This window comes from Aulonocara stuartgranti (assembly GCF_965226115.1).
Source record: "Aulonocara stuartgranti genome assembly, chromosome: 19".
NCBI classification, from domain to species: domain Eukaryota; kingdom Metazoa; phylum Chordata; class Actinopteri; order Cichliformes; family Cichlidae; genus Aulonocara; species Aulonocara stuartgranti.
The window spans coordinates 3,721,936-3,742,382 of NC_138955.1; the positions used below are offsets into that span (position 1 = coordinate 3,721,936).

The 20,447-nt window shown below is 40.3% G+C and overlaps 1 protein-coding gene across 3 annotated transcripts in view; it reads right to left on the minus strand.

The window, feature by feature from the left end:
- Positions 1-825: 825 nt before the first annotated feature.
- Positions 826-20,447, minus strand: part of bahd1 (bromo adjacent homology domain containing 1) — a 35,008-nt gene continuing 15,386 nt past the window's right edge. For all 3 annotated transcript variants that reach the window (XM_082515127.1, XM_082515129.1, XM_082515128.1), the window contains exons 2-7: positions 15,034-16,791; positions 9,566-9,975; positions 9,098-9,257; positions 8,894-8,973; positions 5,960-6,051; positions 826-5,847 (exon numbers count right to left, since the gene is read on the minus strand). In XM_082515127.1, the coding sequence (XP_082371253.1) occupies positions 5,655-5,847; positions 5,960-6,051; positions 8,894-8,973; positions 9,098-9,257; positions 9,566-9,975; positions 15,034-16,660 (2,562 nt within the window). In that variant the 5' untranslated portion in view covers positions 16,661-16,791 and the 3' untranslated portion in view covers positions 826-5,654. The remainder of the gene's footprint in view (positions 5,848-5,959; positions 6,052-8,893; positions 8,974-9,097; positions 9,258-9,565; positions 9,976-15,033; positions 16,792-20,447) is intronic.

A 20,447-nucleotide genomic window follows, 5' to 3' on the forward strand; every position in this document is an offset into this window, starting at 1 on the left:
CAGTCAGTACAGATATTCAGTAAAGAAAGTAACATAGTCATGACAGGAATTTGCTGCACAACCACTGAGAATTCACATCATATACAGACTGATGACTATATAAATGCCATTCACACAGACATGTAATCACACTAAATAGCCCAGTGTGTGAGCTGAAGCAGATGAGCTTTCTGACTCACACATGCTTGCTGTTACAGATGCAAATCACTTACCTGCTCATGCCATTTAAAATCTCAGAACCAAATTTAGCTGTGCCAGAGGCATCATGCATATTCATCACAAGCCTAATTATCGAAGTTAGATGACTGATATCTCCTCATTGCTCCTTTCGAGATGCTGCCTCTCTTGTCTTTTCCATCATGATCTATGCAGCACAACAGACAAAAGGGCTTGTATCCAGTTCAGTTGAAAAAGGGGATTGAATGAAACAAAAAGCACAAACAAAAGAGAAAGATTTGAGGCTAAATTATTCTTATGCATGGTAAAAAATATTTTACTTGTGATTTCCAATCAAATCAAATCAAATATGCAATAAAAACTGATGTAAAGAAAAAAAAAGACTGAAAGAGACGAGATCAGCCATGATTATGTAGGTTTGTGTGTTTACCTTTTTCCACATATGCATGTTACACATTAATATTTATCTCTGAAACCTTTTAGTAAGTCTGTGCTTTGATTATTGCAATGACTTTTTAATTTATTGAAAAACAAATCAGATATTTTAAAAAAAAATTGTCCAAGTGGGCCACCATGTGGGCAAGAAGCATTACTGCATCCATAATAACATATGTGTAGGTAATAAAAACTCAGAAGCTTGTTCAAACTCATATATTATTTATTACAATTAAATATTTTTCTTATATTACAGGTCCATTTGAAACCATACAAATAATCTGTGCTGTGATTAATATTTCCAAGATATTTCCAAAAAAAAAAGCCATGCAAAGAAACAAACAAATTCACATAAGAAGTACACCTGGGAATGAAGTTCAATTCATGGTTTAATCCCCTGCCCTCTTTTAGTCTTAGTCTTTTTGGTGAAAGCATTTCTTTGTGGTGATTCAAGCTCAATACCAAGAACTGTGTCATCTGATGAAAAGTGAAAGGCATTTGAAAGGTACGCAAAAACTACAGTGACTATTTGTACTTTTCTTTGTGGAAAATTCTTGGAATACATGTAATACAGGATAATGGGAACAGGCACAGAGGACCAATTAAGACACAAGCATCACACATCTTGATTAAACATAATTAGTTTGCTGAGTGATTCCTAAGGCCATAAAATGTGCGTGGTGTGGTTTTCTAATTCTGGATTTAAGTTGTTGAACCAAATCAAACCAAATATTTTCACCTGATTCAAGTTGGCTATACTTCATACACCATCAAGCAATATTCAGGATTTTTTTTAAAACGTTTGTTGAATAAAGACATGATAATATTTAAGTCATCGGGACATATTAAAATAGCATGGAATAGTTTTAAATTCAGATGAATTGAAATAAACAGAAATAAATGAATATGAGACATCTATTTAAATTATTTCTGAATTCAAACAAACAAAAAATGTCTATGCCACTTACAGAGGATAAGGAGCAAAGGAGATGTAGGCGGGATGTGAGCATTTTAAAGTGATACCCCACCTAAAATTTTGACTATCAAATACTACTGTGCTTGTAGGTCAGGTGTAACGCCTCCTTCATGTAGATCAGCAGCTGTAGTCAGCTCATATGTCCTTGTGTTATCGTGTTGAGTGTGAGTATGTTTGTCTGAATGTCTTTTTATCTGTATTTATGGAACTTATTAAACATACACTGAGAGGTTTATTATGATAACGTGGTTTAGGGAAGCTTCTCTGGACATTTTGACACAGTTTATTCACCATGATGACTTGCATCAATTAATGTTTATAAGAAATGATACAAATCAAGCTAACTATTATGTTTTTCAGGAAGGCTTAAACGACCAAGTTAAAGCAGTGAGGAGGGAGCCAAGCGGTTTAGCAGGACAAAGTCACAACAACCTCTTGATAGGAGTATAAAACGTGGCTTTTTTCTTTTTCTTATTGTAGCAAAAATCATGAAAAGTCCCCAAATGAAATTTCGTGTCATTATATGAAACAGTAGCTGAGATGAGATTCCACTTTCTGTCAGAAAAGCAGTTTGAGAAATTGAAAATCCATCTGGTAAATCTTTTGATATTCGGTCTGAAGATTGACAATTTTGGTTAGGATTGCAAAGAATTTGTACCTGGGAAAAATTCCAGTAAAGTGGTTAGCTTTGGGACTTGCAAGAGAAAGAAGAATTTATTTATTAGAATGCTTCCAATGATCAATGGGCAAGTTTTTTTTTAATGTTTCCTTCAAATGGGGTCCCAAATCCACATACTGATCTTTGCATGGATAAATCAAAGTTATGGTAAGATATCCTGCTTGGCTTTTCATAAAGACCATAAATCTAAAAAAACAAACAAACAAACAAACAAACAAACAAAAACAGGTATATATAATATAATGCACAAATAGTCAATAATGGGCTGTGATATGAAAAGAATAAAACAATCAGTGACACCAATCAATGTGCCAAATTTTGCATTGCTGCTTGGCCCCAGGTGATTGACATTTTGTGAACAAAGCTTTCTTGTGGAGAGTTACCAAAAAACAAACAAACAAACAAAGAAAGAAACAAAAAAAAAACAGTATGCAAGCTTGTTTATGCCACTTAAAAATATATGTTTTTGGCTATCCATAAGTAAAAAAAAAAAAGTGGATTATTATCTCAAAGTTTTGACCTAACTTCAAGTTTGAAGGTGTTTTTTATAAGTATTTTGAGTTATTTTCTGATATTTTTTGAATTAATAAATTAAAATGTTAAGATTCTTAACTTGAATTGAATTGAATGGCATAATAACCCCAAATTGTGACTTATGGATGGCAAAAAAACTTTTTTTTTTCCTCAATGGCAGAATGCTCTAAGGTCTGCATGTAAGAAATGAATCCGTAACCAGCTGGTTAGCTTAGCTTAGCCTAGCATAAAACCAAAAACAACACAAAATTTGCTAACAAGAAATTTGTTATAACACTTTGATTTATACAGACTAAACAAATTACATACATAATGTTACCTATTATGCTCACAGATGATAAGGGTGCATCTGGCTTTCTACCGCCCGCTCCCACTTCCAAGCGTTATAGATCGCTAAGCTAACTAGCTTCTGCTTTATATTTAAAGTACTGATATGAAAGAATTGTCAGTATTGTCATACCACACTCTGTAAAAAGTTAGTTTCTCCAAAAAAAGAAAAAAAAATCCTCATCTATTCTCAACTAGTTAAGTAGTTTGATACCAAACATCACTCTCAATAAAAATTTTGATTAAGATGGACTTTCAGGTCACATAAGATCACAGGTAACACTGAAATACATGTCAAGCATCTAGGAATCAAGATCAGCGCACTTATTAGCTTCATAACTCCAGACTGTGATCAATACACGTTACTAAATAAAAGGCTGGGAATGTTCTATAAGGCAGCAAAGATCCAGGGCACAGGCTAATGGTAAGTTAAAATCAGTGAAGCAATCGGCATTTAAAGATGAAGAGGCAAAGCTTCACCATCTCAGGGGAAATGAAAAGGAGGATGACAGGAAGCTGGAAAAGGCCAGGGTACATTTTGGTCCTGCAAGGTTTAGCATCTCTGGTCACATGTTAGCGCATGTCCTTCAAACCGCATCTGAGATCCTTCCAAATACTCCATATGTGTCCTCAAATCTGCCTATTGCCTACTTCAGTGTCTCAAAGCAAAATTGCACGAGCTTGTATTGGGTAAGCGAGCTGAAACACAGAAATACTGCTGCAAAGACTCTCACACTTATACAGTGCAGCTACGGAGAGACATCGTCAGCCTCCTTTCTAATCAGGAATGCAAGCCACTCATCTAAAACTCTTTAAAATGATCGTTTGAAAATAAATTATTTCTCAGTACAGACATAAATACATATCTTTTCTCAAACATAGGAACGAATCATCATCACAGATCTAAATGCTACACTGACTATATTATTCACCAGCTCATCAGTGAAGAAACAAGAATATACGTGACTAACTGATGCCATCTGCCACTAACAGACACCCATCCAGATATTTAAATGCAAATATACAGTACGCTGACACCGGAGTCAAATCACACCTCTGGTAAACAGCTTTGAAAAAGTTAAATATTCCTCGGCATTGGCATAACAAAAATCCCCTTTAATGCTCGGCTGATCCTCGCAATGTGAAAGCAAGCAAACTAAACTCTCGCTGTCTTTTAGCGGTTAGCATGCCCGTGTCTTCACTACAGATACAGATACGGAATAAAACCTGCATCTCTCTCAAAACTTAAGTAGAGAAGAAGCCAAAAAACCTTTAATTGCTCACTCTTGTTATACTTTTTCACTGCTAATTAGATTCAATCAAACCGTTTGACTGAGAATGTCTTTCATGGCTATCTTTGGGGCGCGCTGCAAAGCTCTCCAAAATCAATCACCATTAGACAAAAATGTCAATTTCAATATTTGGGAAACTTCCTCACATGCTTGCTTGCTGAGATTTGGATGAGAACACTCTCTGTATACGTTGTAAGCACACAGCTGGAGCCAGCAGCTAATTAAGCTTAGCACAATCGCTCCAAAAAGATATGTATGCAGATATTTGTAGTCTGCTTGTAGCCCACGTTCTATCAACCAATCATGTTTGAGCATGCTTCGACTGCATGCATTTAGAGGGGGAAAAATAGGGATTGCTGATTTACTGAAACACACCTAGCTTCTTTAAAACTGATCTGTAGTCGCATGCAGTCGATAAACCTCTGACAGAACAGGTGTTCTTGCCCTTGACAGCTGCTAATTACATATATAGTATCCGACCATTGCCCCGAGAGTCAGACTTAGACTTTATGCTAAGCTATACTAACCAGCTGCTGGTGATTATTTCATTTTGATTAAACAGACATGAAACTGATTCCTTCTTATTTATCACAAGCAAGCACATTTCCCAGACTATCACTATTTCTCAGAACAGCATGAACACAGCTGCATTACAGTAAGATTTCTATATGCCGTGTCAGTAGAAAACGCCATGTTTTCACTATCAAATGGACTCAGTGCAGCTCAAAGCAGCAGAAATAAACTGAGTGAAAAAAAGATGTGATTAAGTCTTCAGCTGCACCATCCGGTGTGGCACAATATGCCACATATTTTCATTATCTATGGCATATCAAGATACTTTGTGTTATCTGTTGTCTGTCAGGCAGATAGTAGCATTATTCACATGAAACATCGAGTTCTCGGCAATCTAATCAAATTTCACATTTCTAAGAGCTACAGTAGCTTTTTCTACAGCAGAGTACGTTCCAGGTTCTTCACACAGCTGCTACAACACCAGAGAGCCATGTATGATAAAAGAAAAAGATTTACACTGCCATAGCAACTCTTATATATTACGTCAAACCATTAGTTTACTTAATAAATGCGTGACATGTAAGCATGAATGAGAGACTGAAAAGAAAATAAGCTGTCAAGCCGTCGTCCGAAACTCCAGTTCCTCTCTCACGGAGGCAGCCAGTGAGAATCTGTGGCAGATGAAACCGGGGTGTAATGTGATGTCATGCCTCGTCAGATACTACTGCAGGTTCTTGAGGAGGCGTCCGTAGCGGAAGTCGTAGACGTGTCGACAGAAAAACACCAGCTCTGGGTCAGTGTCATCGGGCACACAGTGGTGGGTGGGCATGGCGTTTCCAACAACAGGGGGCACTACAAGGGAGGCGGCGCTGTCGCTGACGCCTTCTCTACGGCGTTTTACCAAGGCACAAAATCTGGACAGGAAACAAACACAACATGAGAAACTAACCTCAAAAACACCCCTAATGGCTCAAAACTACCTGAAATTAAGAACACGACAGAAAGTAAAAATGCTTTCCTGCTTACCGACAATACTGTGCCAATGTTAGGACATAGCATTTGTCCTCAATACAGGCCACACTGTTCACATCCTGGTGACGGGATGCAAAGACCTCATTCTAGAGAAAGACACTCGGGTTAGATCCATACAAAAAAGCCCAAACAAACAAACCCCATCATGATATCCTCTTACATGTAGAAAGAAAAAGAAAAAAGTAGCGGGTGGGACTTTAAAAACTAAATCTCTCTTCTAAATTTTAAACAATCCCTCCTGCCTCACCCTCACTTCCAGATTTGCAGAGAAAGATGCTTTACGTCATCCTCTGTGACAAAGCCGTGTTCCCGTTCTCACACTGCTGCTCTGATGTGTTTGTTGTCTGTCAGCGCACGCTGAGAGTCGACAGACTTCATGTGGTTTAATGTTTCTAGACAGTGAATTGAACTCGTTCCTCTGGGAGATTACTGACATCAGGACGTGAACACAATAGAGACGCGTTCCATCCGCGAGCGTACAGTGCTGTGCAAAAGTGTTAAGCCACCTTTCATTTCTTTATCTTTTGCTTCTAAGGAGTCAGATTTATCTTCAGCAAAGGTTTTCCAGGCTTTAGGAAGGTCTTCCAAAGTTTTTCTTTGTTGTTGTTGTTTGATGAGTTACTTAACACTGCAATAAAAAGACTTCTAACTCAAGAGATACACCATTGTTGTGTTTACACATAACAGAAAGTTAACAAAGACCCGCTTTAAATGTTATCTTCAGTCACTTTGTTACTATCTGCTTATTGCAAAAACATATAATTTGTTTCAATTTTCTTAGTTGAAGATTTGAAAAAAGCCAAGAATAACCTACACTGACAGGTATAAAAATAGTACTTCTGCACCAACAAGGTGATTTCCAAAGAGCTATTAGCCAAAAACTTGATGTGCCTCTGCTCGGTGCAGTGCAATGTGTCCTTAAAAAAATCTGAGTAAATTGCACAATGGGAGGACAAAGGAAAAAGTGGTAGGAGGTGAACAGTCTCTGAAAGTCCTTAAGAAAAAGGAAAAAAGCAAGGACCTGACCCAGGACCTCAGAGATTAATCTGGCCCCATAGTTGCTTTACTGTTCACTGAAGCCTCATCAGAAATAGTCTCAGGGGAACGGTGGCTGTCAAGAAGCCAGTCTTAAGAAGGGGAAACAGAAGGAAAAGGCCAAAAGAGAAAAGAGCCATCTGTAACGGAACAAAAGGCAGCAAACATACAAAAAAGAGCTTTGAATGTTCTTCAAGACGCCTGGAGAACTATTCCTAAAGACCGCTTAAAGAAATGACAGGAAAGCTTGGATAAGAGAGTTCCAAATATTGACTTTAAAGCTTGTTAAAATTATCCAAACTATATTTTTTCCTTATATGTTGTATTTCCATGTAAGTTTGCATAAGAAATCTTTGCAGTGATAAATAATTTCATAGCAAAATTTTACAAAAAATAGTGATGATTTAAGACTTTTGCACTGTACTGTACAACTGTGCATTCATTGCTTTGATACAATGGTTATTCTTATTCTGTAACACAGTTCAAGGTGTCCCAATACAAAGAAATATACTTAATGTCCTTGGGCAAGACAATGAGCCAATGAGAGTGAAGGTGAACACCTTACACTGGTATTTGAGTGAGAAACAGCTTACAGCCTGCTATAAATACACTGCTGAATTTTTCCTAAAACACCGTTCACTGTACTTTGTAAGCAGCTGGTGGTTTAACAGAAGTAGACAGCATACTTTTTGGGAACAATCTGCAGCCCTGGATTAATACACATTTAGTGCATTTTTTAAATATTAAATCAGCAGGATTTAAAATAAACTACATCATCAGGTTTTGGATAATTAGAGAAGCATTTTAGCGTGTTCCCTTTCTTTCTGTGTTTTAAAGTTTACATAACATGTGTTGTTGACAATAGAAAACACATTTAACACTATAATAAGAGTCATTATATTCATTAATAGTATCTAAAATCTCTTCTGGTTTAGAAAGCCAGCACGAAGCACACATTACAGCCATTAGTTAAGCATGGATTAAAATTTTTTCCCCTTTTTTTAAAATCACAGCACTCAACCTGCTTGTTGTGAGAGTGTGGAAACCCACAATAATATGTGTCAGTCAAACACCTGGATCCACCTTGAACCGTGCCGTAACCTTAACCGCGCCAACACTAATTTTACAATTCCATTTGATCCAGCTACTAGAACTGCATCAAAGAGGCGAGTAAAAATTACATGGAAATTATGCAGTTTAAATAATTATGCAGATTATTATGGATCATGCAGCAGGCAGGATTTTCCAAACTTCCTCGCAGTGCACTACAAAGCAAGGCCGTTTAAAGTTACATGACCTCGAATTATATATCGCTGTAGCTTCTGAGTAGAGTGTGTTTCACCAAACAGTAAAATGTGGACCTAAAGTCAAGTTTCCCCTAAAATACTTTGTTATAGAGGCAGCGGATTGGCCTCTGGTGCAATTTCAGCAGCGCTGAATGATCATAGCAGCATTAAAAGGATATTATATGAGCACTTAAGGTATCAGAGAGTCTCTTTGATCCTCTTGTTCTCCCATCTTAATAGACATTTGGGCTACTTTATAGCTTTGTTAGGCCATAGGAGGACTTGAGCCTTTCAGTGTATGTCTCAGAGAAGGAGAGATATGCAGATAAAGGAGACACGAAGGTAGTAATCAGAGCCTGGCATATTGCACATAGTGTTTCTGTGAGTTATTTAACTCCTCCCGCCAGAACCGGTGATGCTTTCTATTAAACGTACGTGAACTGGCTCGACCTGTGCATCACTAATAGCCATGATTACAGGCGCTGAATATGCTGCAGTTGACACAAGCTATATTTTAGATTTGCTGGTCTATAATTACCCCTGACAGTTATTAGAAAGCCGTGGTTAAAAAAAAAAGCATTTCAGAAACACACGTCAGCCTTCTCACCTCACAATGTACGCTGGGGTTGCGTCCTCCCTGTGTGTGTTCTGGACGGTAGTACCAAAGCAAACTCATCATCAGCTCTCCTGAAGGAAAGAAAAAAAGTAAAACATAGCACGTCTTTAACTTCACTTCTCAAACCAGTTATTACCACATAAATGCGTCTTCTCGTGTGGTCTGAGTAAATGCTGCGTACAGCGAGCATACTACCTGACTCTGGCTCTTCCCACAGAGCTGAGACCTTAGCCACGTAAGGCAGAGACTTTTTTCTAGGTCCAGATTTCAGCAGAACAGTGTCTCTGACTCTAATCAGCTCCCCGTCCCTGTGGACTCCCTCAAAGCACTTCCTCAGCACCAAAGTGTCCTCTCCCTGGGAACACAGCAGCAGGAAATACTGACTCCTCTAGCAGTCAGAAACTGATAAGCTTTGAGAGGCTGTGGAGTAAAAAGCTGCAGGATGTGATTTGTATTGAATGGCTTCTGCGCCTTGGTTGTCGGGGTTGCTGGATAAAATGTAGTAAAAAATAGTGAATAAGCCCTGATCCAACAGTGAAACAGGTGTTATGGATCACCCCCCATACTCTCTCAGGACACTTCAGTAAAATTACATCAGCTCTAATTAAAAGTGGTGCCATTGTGGCTGTGTCAAAAAGCACCAAAATGACTTTCTCTACATACCACAGAGAAAACCTCCTTCTCAAAGGACAGGCCAAATGGCCTCCAGCCGTTGGTGGATTTTTGGCGGCCATTCTTCGGCTGCTTGGCAACCGTTTGCCCTCCGTCACTGGCACAGCTGAGCTTCTGTTTCTTGTTTCTGTTGAGAGGGCAGACAGCCGAGCTGATGCTGCCGGTGCTGCGCGCGCCAGACCTTGACCCGCTGGGCTGCTTGGCACTCTGTGGACACTCCTTTGCCACCTTCAGCGGAGGCTGCGGTTGGCTGGGGTCAGACAGCGGAGTCTGGATGTGGGGCACTGATTGGCCGGCTGGAGGCACAGTGGGAACGGGGCAGCCAGTAAGGATTCGAGGGCTGGGACAAATGGGGATAGAGGAGGGGCTGTGGTGGTCATTGATGGTTGCTGGGTAGTCATCTGAGGAAAGAACAGAAAAGGTACGATAATGTGAAATGAATACAGAGTACTGAAACGAGCCCTGCATGCAGATTTCAGAGCAATAACAGCTATTGAATCGCAGCCAAGACACACAGTTTATTCTTCGCCATTTGTTTTCATGCTACGCCCTCTTTCACGTGGCTGATGAACATCTGCAGGAAACATCACGCAACCAAGCTTCAGCTGCAACATAAGCAGAGTTTCTGCTTGGCTGGAATGGCAAAAATTTTCTTTAGCTATTTTACTTCAACCTAATCTAGTTTATTTTGTTTATTTGTCACATTGCGAGATGGTAGCCCTACTTTTCTGATGGCGCCGTAACTGATCATTTCACTGTAAGTATGCTGTACCTTTTGGGGTGCGTGCTGTATTATGGAGTGACTTAACCTTGTCTAACTTCCAGGTACTTTACAGGTATTTCATGGGAAAGGAGACACCAAGGTCACTTATTCCTTTACACTCACTCTGAAAGATGTTTGAACAGTGATTGTGAAAAAAAAGAAAATAAATTAAGTTAGATTTCGGTCCATCATGATGAGGTCACAGGCAAATTTTTGACAGTATTTTTTTTTTCTCTTATAAATTGCTGAGGGGGAGCAGTTCTCATTTAGATCAAATAAAATAACAGCTGAATAAGAGAACATCAATCGTGCACATCAACATGATGAATATTGAAAAAGGATCCCAAAAGGCAAGCTTAATCCACTCCATAATACGGCCAACGCCTTGAAAAACACAGTGTACTTATGACCTAAGACACTACCTAAAACTATTTACACTGTACTGAAATTTACTTGCAGTATAATTATTTCTTTGTTTCCTATAAAATCCTGAATTGTTATCCCCTCATTCAAGTGTACCTACCTTTAAGTATTTGTAGATAAATATAATTACATTATCATTTCAAATAAAACCCACAGAAATTCCATTTGATTACCGGGAATTGCGCCCTTAATTGCGAGCCGTATCATAAGGTGTTACCTAGAACTTTGAACTCTGATACGAGAGGCACAACAAATACTTCGTTTCTTAATATTTATGCTGAAGTAGCAAAAAAACCAAACAGGCAGAGCCTCAATTAAGATCAATTATAGTCTTTACCATGCACACAAACTAGACGTTTCTCCTACAGTGGCACTGAAAAACAAGACAAGCATTCTGCTGTGTGAGAGGGGGGTTGTGCACACTCCCATGACACAGCTGCAGTGGTGACATTAAGGTGAAGTGATGATCAATGAACCCATTTCACAGCAGATTTGTGCACTTGTCATAGCAGGAAATATTCTTAACAGTGGCTCAGCTGCAGTCCCTGTCCCAGGCAGGAAGCCACAGCTGAGGATTAGATTACCAGGAACCTTCAAGCTCGCTCACCTAAATAGAATCCAGTCATTTTTAATGTTGTCAATTACACCTGTGCTTTTCCTGCTATGGCAAGTCAAAATCTCTGCTGACCGACCTATTTGTTGGCTTTCTGAATCTGAACCTCATCTGCTGCATTCATCGAATCCCTGAGAGTACATTAACACTTTTTTTTTTGCTGTCCTAATAATTCTACCCAGTAAAATTTCAGACAAAGATTGCCTGATCCTGCTTGCCTGAGTTTTTACTGGAAAGTCCATCATTTTGTTCCATTCAGATTAAACTACTACTCATATATACTGTTTTTGTGATCCAACTAGTATTCTACACGTTTTACGTTATTGTGAAATACAACTGTATACCAATCAGTAATTGTCACAAGCTGTCCTCTGCAATCTGATGAGTTTTATTGTGTGCTCAAGAATGGGACTTTACAAAGACTGCTTGAATTTATTTATCATATTTTCACCAGCCAATAAAAAGATTTAACGTTGTGTCCAGAGATGGGCAGTAACTTTTTTCAGCTAACGAGTAAAGTAAGGGATTACTATTGCAAAAACTATTACCGTTACTTTCCCGTATGAACGCTGCGTTACTGCGTCACTAAAACCGTGAATTTTTGCCAGAATGTCTCATGACAGTGACGTAAGCGAGTGCGACGTTCGTGACAACAGCTGTGTGCAGATCAACAATGGATTATATATCGATTGTGGGAGAGAGTATGAGCGTGCAGCGTTTAAAGCGTGGAAGTACTGACCTTACTTTGAGTTTGATTCCATAAAAAGTGACAAAAACATTAGCGTCCATCGTGCGTGGGAAGAAAACTTCTTTTTACAGCGAAAAAAACCCCTAAACTTCCAAGCAAGCACCGAGTGCGCAACAACGTAATGGGAAACTCACAGAGAAACTCGCGGATTCTTCAACTGACCGCGGCACACCTGCACCAGGGTAAACCTCCGCCTACCGCAATCCTGCTTTACAGGTGAAAATAGAGCAACAGGACCGCTGAGTCTTTGACTTTATTTATTTTCTGCTGTGTTTCACTTGCATCTATTTGAAAGACTATGGAAGCCCGTTTCCGCCACTAAAAAAAAAAAAAAAAGCTAGTATCCATAACTCGAAATTTTGAGTTATTTTCTCGAAATTTCGAGTTATTTTCTCGAAATTTTGAGTTATTATCTCGAAATTTCGAGAAATATAACTCGAAATTTCGAGTTACTTTTCTCAAAATTTCGAGTTAGCTCTGCCAATCAAAAATATACGTGAATGAGGTCGCTTTCTTGTTACCCGGAAGCATATGGCGCAGGACCGCGCACTCAAAAACGGATCCCAACAAATTAAAGTATGTTTGCTGATAGTAACACCATGTGATTCAGCTAATAACACAGGGATTTCATCATTTGTGAAGCCAGGCTGAAAACACTCAGCAATCTGTGCATTCATGACTGGATGTAATACCGGTAGCTTAGCTGTAGCATTTGTAGCTGAGGGCTTCAGCTTCCGGGTAACATGGAAATGACGTCATTCACGTAGATTACTGATTGGCAGTGCTAACTCGAAATTTCGAGTTGCTTTTCTCAAAATTTTGAGTTAATATGTCGAAATTTCGAGATAATGACTCGAAATTTCGAGGAAATAACTCGAAATTTCGAGAAAATAACTCGAAATTTTGAGTTATGGATCCTTTTTTTTTTTTGTGGTGGAAACAGGCTTCCATAGAAAGACTGAGTGTAAACACAAAAAATATTTTATTTTATGTGCTGGAATGTGCAGAAAATAGGTTTAAATATTAAACAAATTTCTTCCAGTCAGAGAATGTTGCATATAATTACATTTTTGCTTGATGCATAAAGTTAAAAGATTAAAACTAATAAAACAAGTTTTAAAAAGAGACTTTTCCATTTGATTACATTTTGTATGATGGATTATGCAGAACAAGTAGAATTGGGCTGAAAGATCTATCGCTTTATCACCTATTCAGGTTGTGAATCCTGTTTTTAAAAAGTAACTAAGTAACTAAGTAATTAATTACTTTTGAAAATAAGTAATCAGTAAAGTAACGGGATTACTTTTTTGGGGAAGTAATCAGTAATTAGTTACTGATTACTTTTTCAAGTAACTTGACCAACACTGGTTGTGTCCCAAATTACTAATCCTGATTCATTTTTTATAGTAAGAAGGTAAAATTTTCAGACGTTCAAACATCCAACCAGCCCTTTTTCTTGCACTTACATACATTTATGTCTGTATTATTTATAATAGTGATAAGATATCTGTATTTTTCATGCATTATGTGATGAACAGCAGGTCCTCCACATTTGCTGAGACTCTGAATCATGAGGTATTGCCATCTTTTCTTAAAAACTGATGCTTGGGTGAATGAGCACTTCGAGACGTGCATTTCCTCCATCCTTGCACTTCTTCCTCATTTCCTTCCTCGCATCCCCCGCTGGGCGAAGCCGAGATTCGAGGAAGAGACGAGTGAGGGAAGCGAGAGGGCCCATTAGCCAAATGAAATGCAGCTTAAGCTGTACACACCTCGAAAGATGCCACAAAATGAGCAAGAGAGCGAGGAAGCTGTCAATAAAACCGGAGGTGTATACACCCAAACAGTAATGAGGTCTGTTCAGGCAGAAAAGTGGCAACACCTGTGTGGGTGGACCACAGACCTCTTTGACAGCATACTTGTCACAACAGGAAAAGCACAAGTGTACTAATGACATTAACAATGGGTCTGTGCTATTTAGGTCTCCTAGTAAGCCATGACAGTATGACACAAACACACCCCACACACAATACCAGCAGCCAGTAAGTAAGCAGCCAAATGAAATTCAGCCATTATTTATTCTATTATGTACGTCTGTTCTTTTCCAAGTTAACATTTCCACTGAGATTAAACTTGGTTCTCTAGCAGATAAAAGCGTAAGTCCTCACAGACAGCGTGACCTGGTTGTGACTGCTAGAGACCAAAGAGTGGCAGAGAGAGAGTGCGTGTGTGAAACTAGTGTTATTTTGAGATCGCATTCAGGTGTTTCTAACCATACCCCCACATATTCAGACACTGTTTAACCCCAGCGTGCTTTCCTGTTCAGGCTCACATCGCTCACTTTGAACACAGAAACTCACAGCAGACACTCGAGCCCGTACAGCTCAATTGTATTCAGCCGCACAGGCCTCGTGTTCACCGTCCAATGACTTTTATTCAAACGGAGACAAAAGGGGTCTTGCCCTTTATCTGATTTTTTTTTTTTCCAACTTCCCACTCAAGTGACATGCCAAAGTGGGAGAATATAAATGGCTCATATAATAGCTATTCTCAGCACATTGTACTCCTTTGGCAGCTGGATGAGCGGGGCTCTGCATGCAAAATAATATACCCATACTGTGCTGATGAACATTTAATACTTCTTCAAAACGCTTACTTAGATAAAAGGAGCCCGTCACAGAAATACGACTCCACTTGTGAAAACAGCTGTTTTAATGTCATTTATGAATCTTGAGGGCACTTTCTGAAGCCTAAAAGAAATCTGATCTCAGTTTGTATTTGGAAACAGAATACTGATGCAAACTTTGACAGGAAAATGTAATTTTGGTTGCACAAATGCCATAAGTAACTCATTAACTTGGAATTTCTACTAAATGAATTCTTGCAAATTAAACCGTGTGATCTCCGCTTACCTCTTTTTACGCTGTGGTTACATTTGATGCAGTCTGTGGGGCCAGAGGAGCACGCTCCTCTGTTAATTGCTGGAATCACACTGGTATAAGCAGAGTAGCCGTTGATCCTGCAGGGCTCTCCGTAGCACGGTTTCACTGAGGTGCAGCAGTACACTGGATGGCTAATCCCTGAGGGTTGGGGACCCGTGCTGGGGAGCAGCTTCGGCCTCTTGCTGCCGCTTGGGCATAAAGCGAGGGGTGATATGGTGGAGGCGGAGTTGTCCGGGTGGCTGAAATGGACGTAGTAGCCTGGGAAACAGGTGTACGTGTGCGGGCTGATGGTTATGGCCGCCGGGTGGCCGACAGAATGGTGGTGGTGATGGTGGTGGTGATGATGATGGTGGTGGTGGAACACCTCAGACAGTGAGCCGTCCTCTGGTTCCTTGAAGGTTTTGTCATCCAGGAAGAGGGCTAGCCTGTGAAAGTACTCGACACATCTCTCCTGGGAGCAGCAGTAACAGGAAGACACCTCCGTCTCCACCTGCTCCTCTTTGATTGTTTTTAAGGAGAATCCCAGAGAAGAGCCACAGTGGAGAGGATGCTTGACACACTCCTGCCCCCCTGTGGCACCCTTCCACTCCGGATCCAAAGTCTCCGTCTTACACAAACTGCAGCATTCCTGGATGGCGGGGCTCACCTGGGAATGGACTGGATCTTCTGTGCCCTGTTTTCTGTGCTTTAGTTGCCCCTCATGTTTGGGATGTGTTCTTCGTTTGGTGTGTGTTGTTCCTTTGCACACAGGCTTACCACTCATTCCATCCTGAGTCGTAGCTGCAGCTTCACTTCTACTCCCTGGCTTGGACTCCACCTTCCTTTGCCGTTTGGCCCCATATGGGGCACTGGTGAGTTTGAGCAGCGTTGCAGCGGTGAGGCCTGCTTGACGCCGAGGTGTCGGTGCAAGCAAACTCAACCAGTCGATGTTCTGAGCCTCAGCTGTGGAACGCTTTTGTTTTTTCGGTCTCTCTTTTTGGACTGCTTTCCCTTCCAAAGAACCTTTTTTGGTTTTCTGATCTCCGTGTTCAGTTTTAGTGAGCTCTTTTGCTGGCTCTTCGTTGGATGGCTGACATTTCTTTGCGTTATTCGCCATGAGTGAGTCGCCTTTGTAGAGCAGCAAGCTGTTGACAGCCTCAGCGTTAAGCGAAGCCATTCTCCTTCTGCGGGGCTCAAACATAGCTGAGGGCATCATGAGTAAGGCGTCAGATTGGTTGTTTTTTGGTTCCAGTGCTTGCTGATTGGCGACAGAGGTTTTCTTGAGTCTATGTTTGGTCCCTCTTTGGATGGAGTGTTGCTTCTTTTTAACTTTTACACTCCTTTTCTTCCCAGCTTTTAGTGCATTCTTCTCTTTACCAGCAGCTGCTTTCTCCTCCAGACGGGTGAGCAACACGCAACAGTCCAACGCATCTCCATCACTCACGGCTAGTTTCTTCTTTTTATTTCGGTGCAAGTCTTTCTTGTCCCTCTTTTTCTTCCTCTTCAGCTCAATCACCCCCCCTCTCCCTTTCTTCACACCATCCTGCTTTTCCTTACTTCCCCTCTCCTTCTTGGGCTTTCCGCATTTCGCCGTCTGGCACCGCTGAGCTTTCACCATATTCTCAGCGTCTGGGAGCAGATTCACTAAACTGTCTTCATCCACGGGTTTCTGATTGGTGGAGGGTTTCAGCTCAGACTGGGCTTTCAGTGGATATCATCATGGATCATCATCTGGGTCCATATGGCTCTCTGAGAAGACACAGATCAGACATTCAACATTAAAGCTTAAGCCACACACAGATGTTACTCATGCAGAACCTGAAAGTGACTTAATGTAACAGACAGGATCTTCTGATGCATTATGTAGCAACCAGTTTTACTCCGTTTGCTGTCAATTTTCCACATCCACAGAGAATAGGAGCACTTAGGAAACCCCTCTCCTTAACATGCAAATACGCTTCATGCTCAAGACAGAGGATCAGACACCAAAAGCACATCACACGCTGCACGCACATTATGCATTCAGACTGCTCTCCCTTTTTCTTTTAGATGCATTTTAGATTTAATTTTTCTCCTTTTACACTATCTTGATCACAACACGCTGATAACCACAACATTAAGACCACTAAAATTAAGTATCATTAATTAATACACTGTTAAGCTGAGAAACTTTGGGTCTAGCCATTCATGTGAATCTTACTTTGACACCTACCGCCTACCTAAACCTGTTCTTGATTGTTAACTTATTGTTCCAGAGCAACAGGTGTGCTGTTGCCATCACACCTGTAGTATGGGAACAACACACCTCGACAGCAGTGGTTTTCCTCTGGCTGAACAATGCGGCCAGCCCCCCCACAAAAAACAGGAACACAACAAAAATGCTGCAAAAGCGGTCACTGTGGTATCTGTGACATGATCATGACAATAGTGAGAAAGGGCACACAGCCAACTCTTCACATAAAATGCTCATATAGATAAATCAGAGTCCTTTGTAGTAAATGCACACATACTTACTTAGTGCCTTTTAAATTTTTTTACTCTCACACAGCATTTTATTCTATGCCTGGCGTACATCCATCCATCCATGGAGTTCAGTTCCTTGGCCAAAGCACAGATTGCAATGAGGACTGGAGCCTCCTGGAATTGAACTGTAGATCTTCTGATCAGTAGATGACCTGCTTTGCCTCCTGAGCTGGCACTTTAACGTTTAGGTTTAATATTGAGAAGGGCTGAATTTTGACCTAACCCACCATCTTGTCCTAAATAAGATGCACAAAAAGGACAAGAGGTGGTTGTAGCTCAGGAGGTAGAGCAGATCATCTACAAATCGGAAGGTTTGTGGTTTGATCCCTGGCTGCTCCTGCCTGCATGCCAAATATCCTTGGGCAAGATCCGAACCCTAAGCTGCTCCCTGATGCATCCATCACAATGTGAATGTTACACAGAAAACACATAAGCATTGAAAAAGAACTGTTTGTATAAATGAGGGAGGAAGTGTAAAGTGTTTTGAGAACTCGGTTAACATAGAAATGCCCTGTTTAAAAACCAGTCCATTTGCCAAACTGACCCAAATTTCCTTTTTTTTAAAAAAACAAAACAAAACAGGAAGTGAAACTCTTGCCATTTACATTTACAGGAGTATCCTGGGCCAAGATAGGCAGCATTAGCCTAGCATGTTATATGGCAGGAGAAACCAGAGCGCCTGTAGAAAACCTGCAGAAGCACAGGAAGAAAAAAAAAAACTCCACACATAAGTGTTTGTCCTGGTTTGAACCCAGGATCCTGTTGCTGTTAGGCAAGCACTGTGGCTAACCTCTGAGCCGCAGTGCAGTAAAAGCCGTTTTTGCTTAACCTAAACAAGCAGCAAGCTGTGCAAAACACAAAGCTCACAAATATGATTTGAACTGCGGTCTCTTGGCAGACAAACCAGTGCCGCCTTCTTCCACTGCCTCCCCCTCCAGCATTCTGATCTGATCTGGACTGTTTAAAGGAAGGCCGTTATCTCTCTGGATCCAATACTGCTGTGGCTGTTGTGTTCAGGCACCAGTGCTAAAGGGCACCTTGTTCGTATCACTGTGGCCCCACTGCATCTAACTGAATGGCAGCATTTGATGCCCTGGGATGAGAATGCACTGGATGCTCCCAGAGGACCCGTGTGTCCATGCCCTGATGGGTCTGAGCTGTTTTAGCCGCACGAGGGAGGCTTGCACAATATTCCACAAGTTATTTTAATGTTGTAGCTGATCAGTGTATGTTTAGTTTAATGTGCTGTAGCTTCCACGTTTCGGTTTTTATTTTGATTCGAGTTTTAAAAGAGAACTGTTGGCTTTTGATCCTTCGTATTAAAAGACCATTTTGCCTTGAAGTCACATTGAAGCAGATTAATGACTCAAGCAAGTCACTGAGAGCCTGTTGGGTTGCAAGCACCCACTCACTGCTAAGACACAGAAGCCAAAAACCAGAAAAAGGTGAGGCATTTGAGTGATGCATTTAATATTTGATACGATGGATGCTCAGACACTCGCTTCTCATATTCTCATTTATAGTGTCAACGACACAACAAACTCTTTCAATTCACTGTAAGATATGAAATTAAGCAATGATTGTCTGACACTTAGAGGCACAAAACAAACAGTACCACGAACAAATGACTCATGAATCGATCCCGATTCTACAAAAAAAAGAAAAGAAAGGGAAAAAAACTGGTGGCAGAAACACTTGTCACACAATAGCCTCTTCAGTTTCCATGTCAACAGGCTGATACCAAAACAGCTCCAGCAACTTTAGAACAAACGATGCATAACAAGACTTACGGCCCTCCGTAACTCACGGCTTTCTGCTCCCTCAACGGGAAAAAACACCTCACTTAGGAAAAGCCTTTAGATATCCTGATGACTCAACTCCGGCGACCTTTATGTAATGACACTCGTGTGTGCAGCAGAAGGAGATGGATCGTGCTTCTTGCTGCAGCCCTGGAACACAATTATGCTACTTGACCTCCAAGGAGTAAGTCAACATGGGTCCTTTTATTATAAGTGACTCTCCAGTGAGAAAATCCCTGAGCTTTCACAAACATGCACAAATGATCAAGTTCTGAGCACGCTTCTTATTAATAGATTCAGTGTAAGTGTATGATATGAGTTAAGAGGCTAACGATACTACATTTCAATCACTATATTTCAGCCAATCATGGAAGCCTATTTCATTTACACACTAGTAAAGGTCTGTTCAGTATTTAATGTGAGTCTAAAAAACTCTTCACTTCAAAACACTGCTAGGTTTCAGATTTAGGGTATATACATATAAATAGAGTAAATGTGGCATAAGTTGTTTTTTACGATCTTAGGCACAGACATATGGGCAAAAGAAATAAAGGAAAATGACAAAAAATGTGCACAATTACTTTTAATGTTGAAGGAACTACTCATGTCATACACAACTACAAATCCCAGATTCCACAGCGACTTCGCAACTTCCTTTCTTCTTCTCAAATGTAATGCTTTGAATTTTTACTGTAGTGTTTATATGGTTATTAACAGTGTTGTATGTTAATAGTTATTTAAATAAATTATTTTGTACTGTGCATGTATAATTATTCACACCTCGAATGTCTTAACATTAGTGGGTCGAAACATTTTCACAGGTCATTTAAATTAAGGGTTGTAGGTAGAGTAGTTCTTTACATGAACAAATGTATTCTTGTTAAAAAAGGTTAATATCATGTAGACTGATGGTTTCTATCCGGTCGTTAAGTCTGACGTCACTAGCCGTGTCTGGACCTAAACTCCGCTGCAGGTCCATATATCAAACGATCACTATGGCATTACTGAGAGTTGAAAAACTGTCTAAAGTCTTTCATCTTTAATAAAATGATCAGCGTTCTGCTCTACCAGGTGTAACAATTG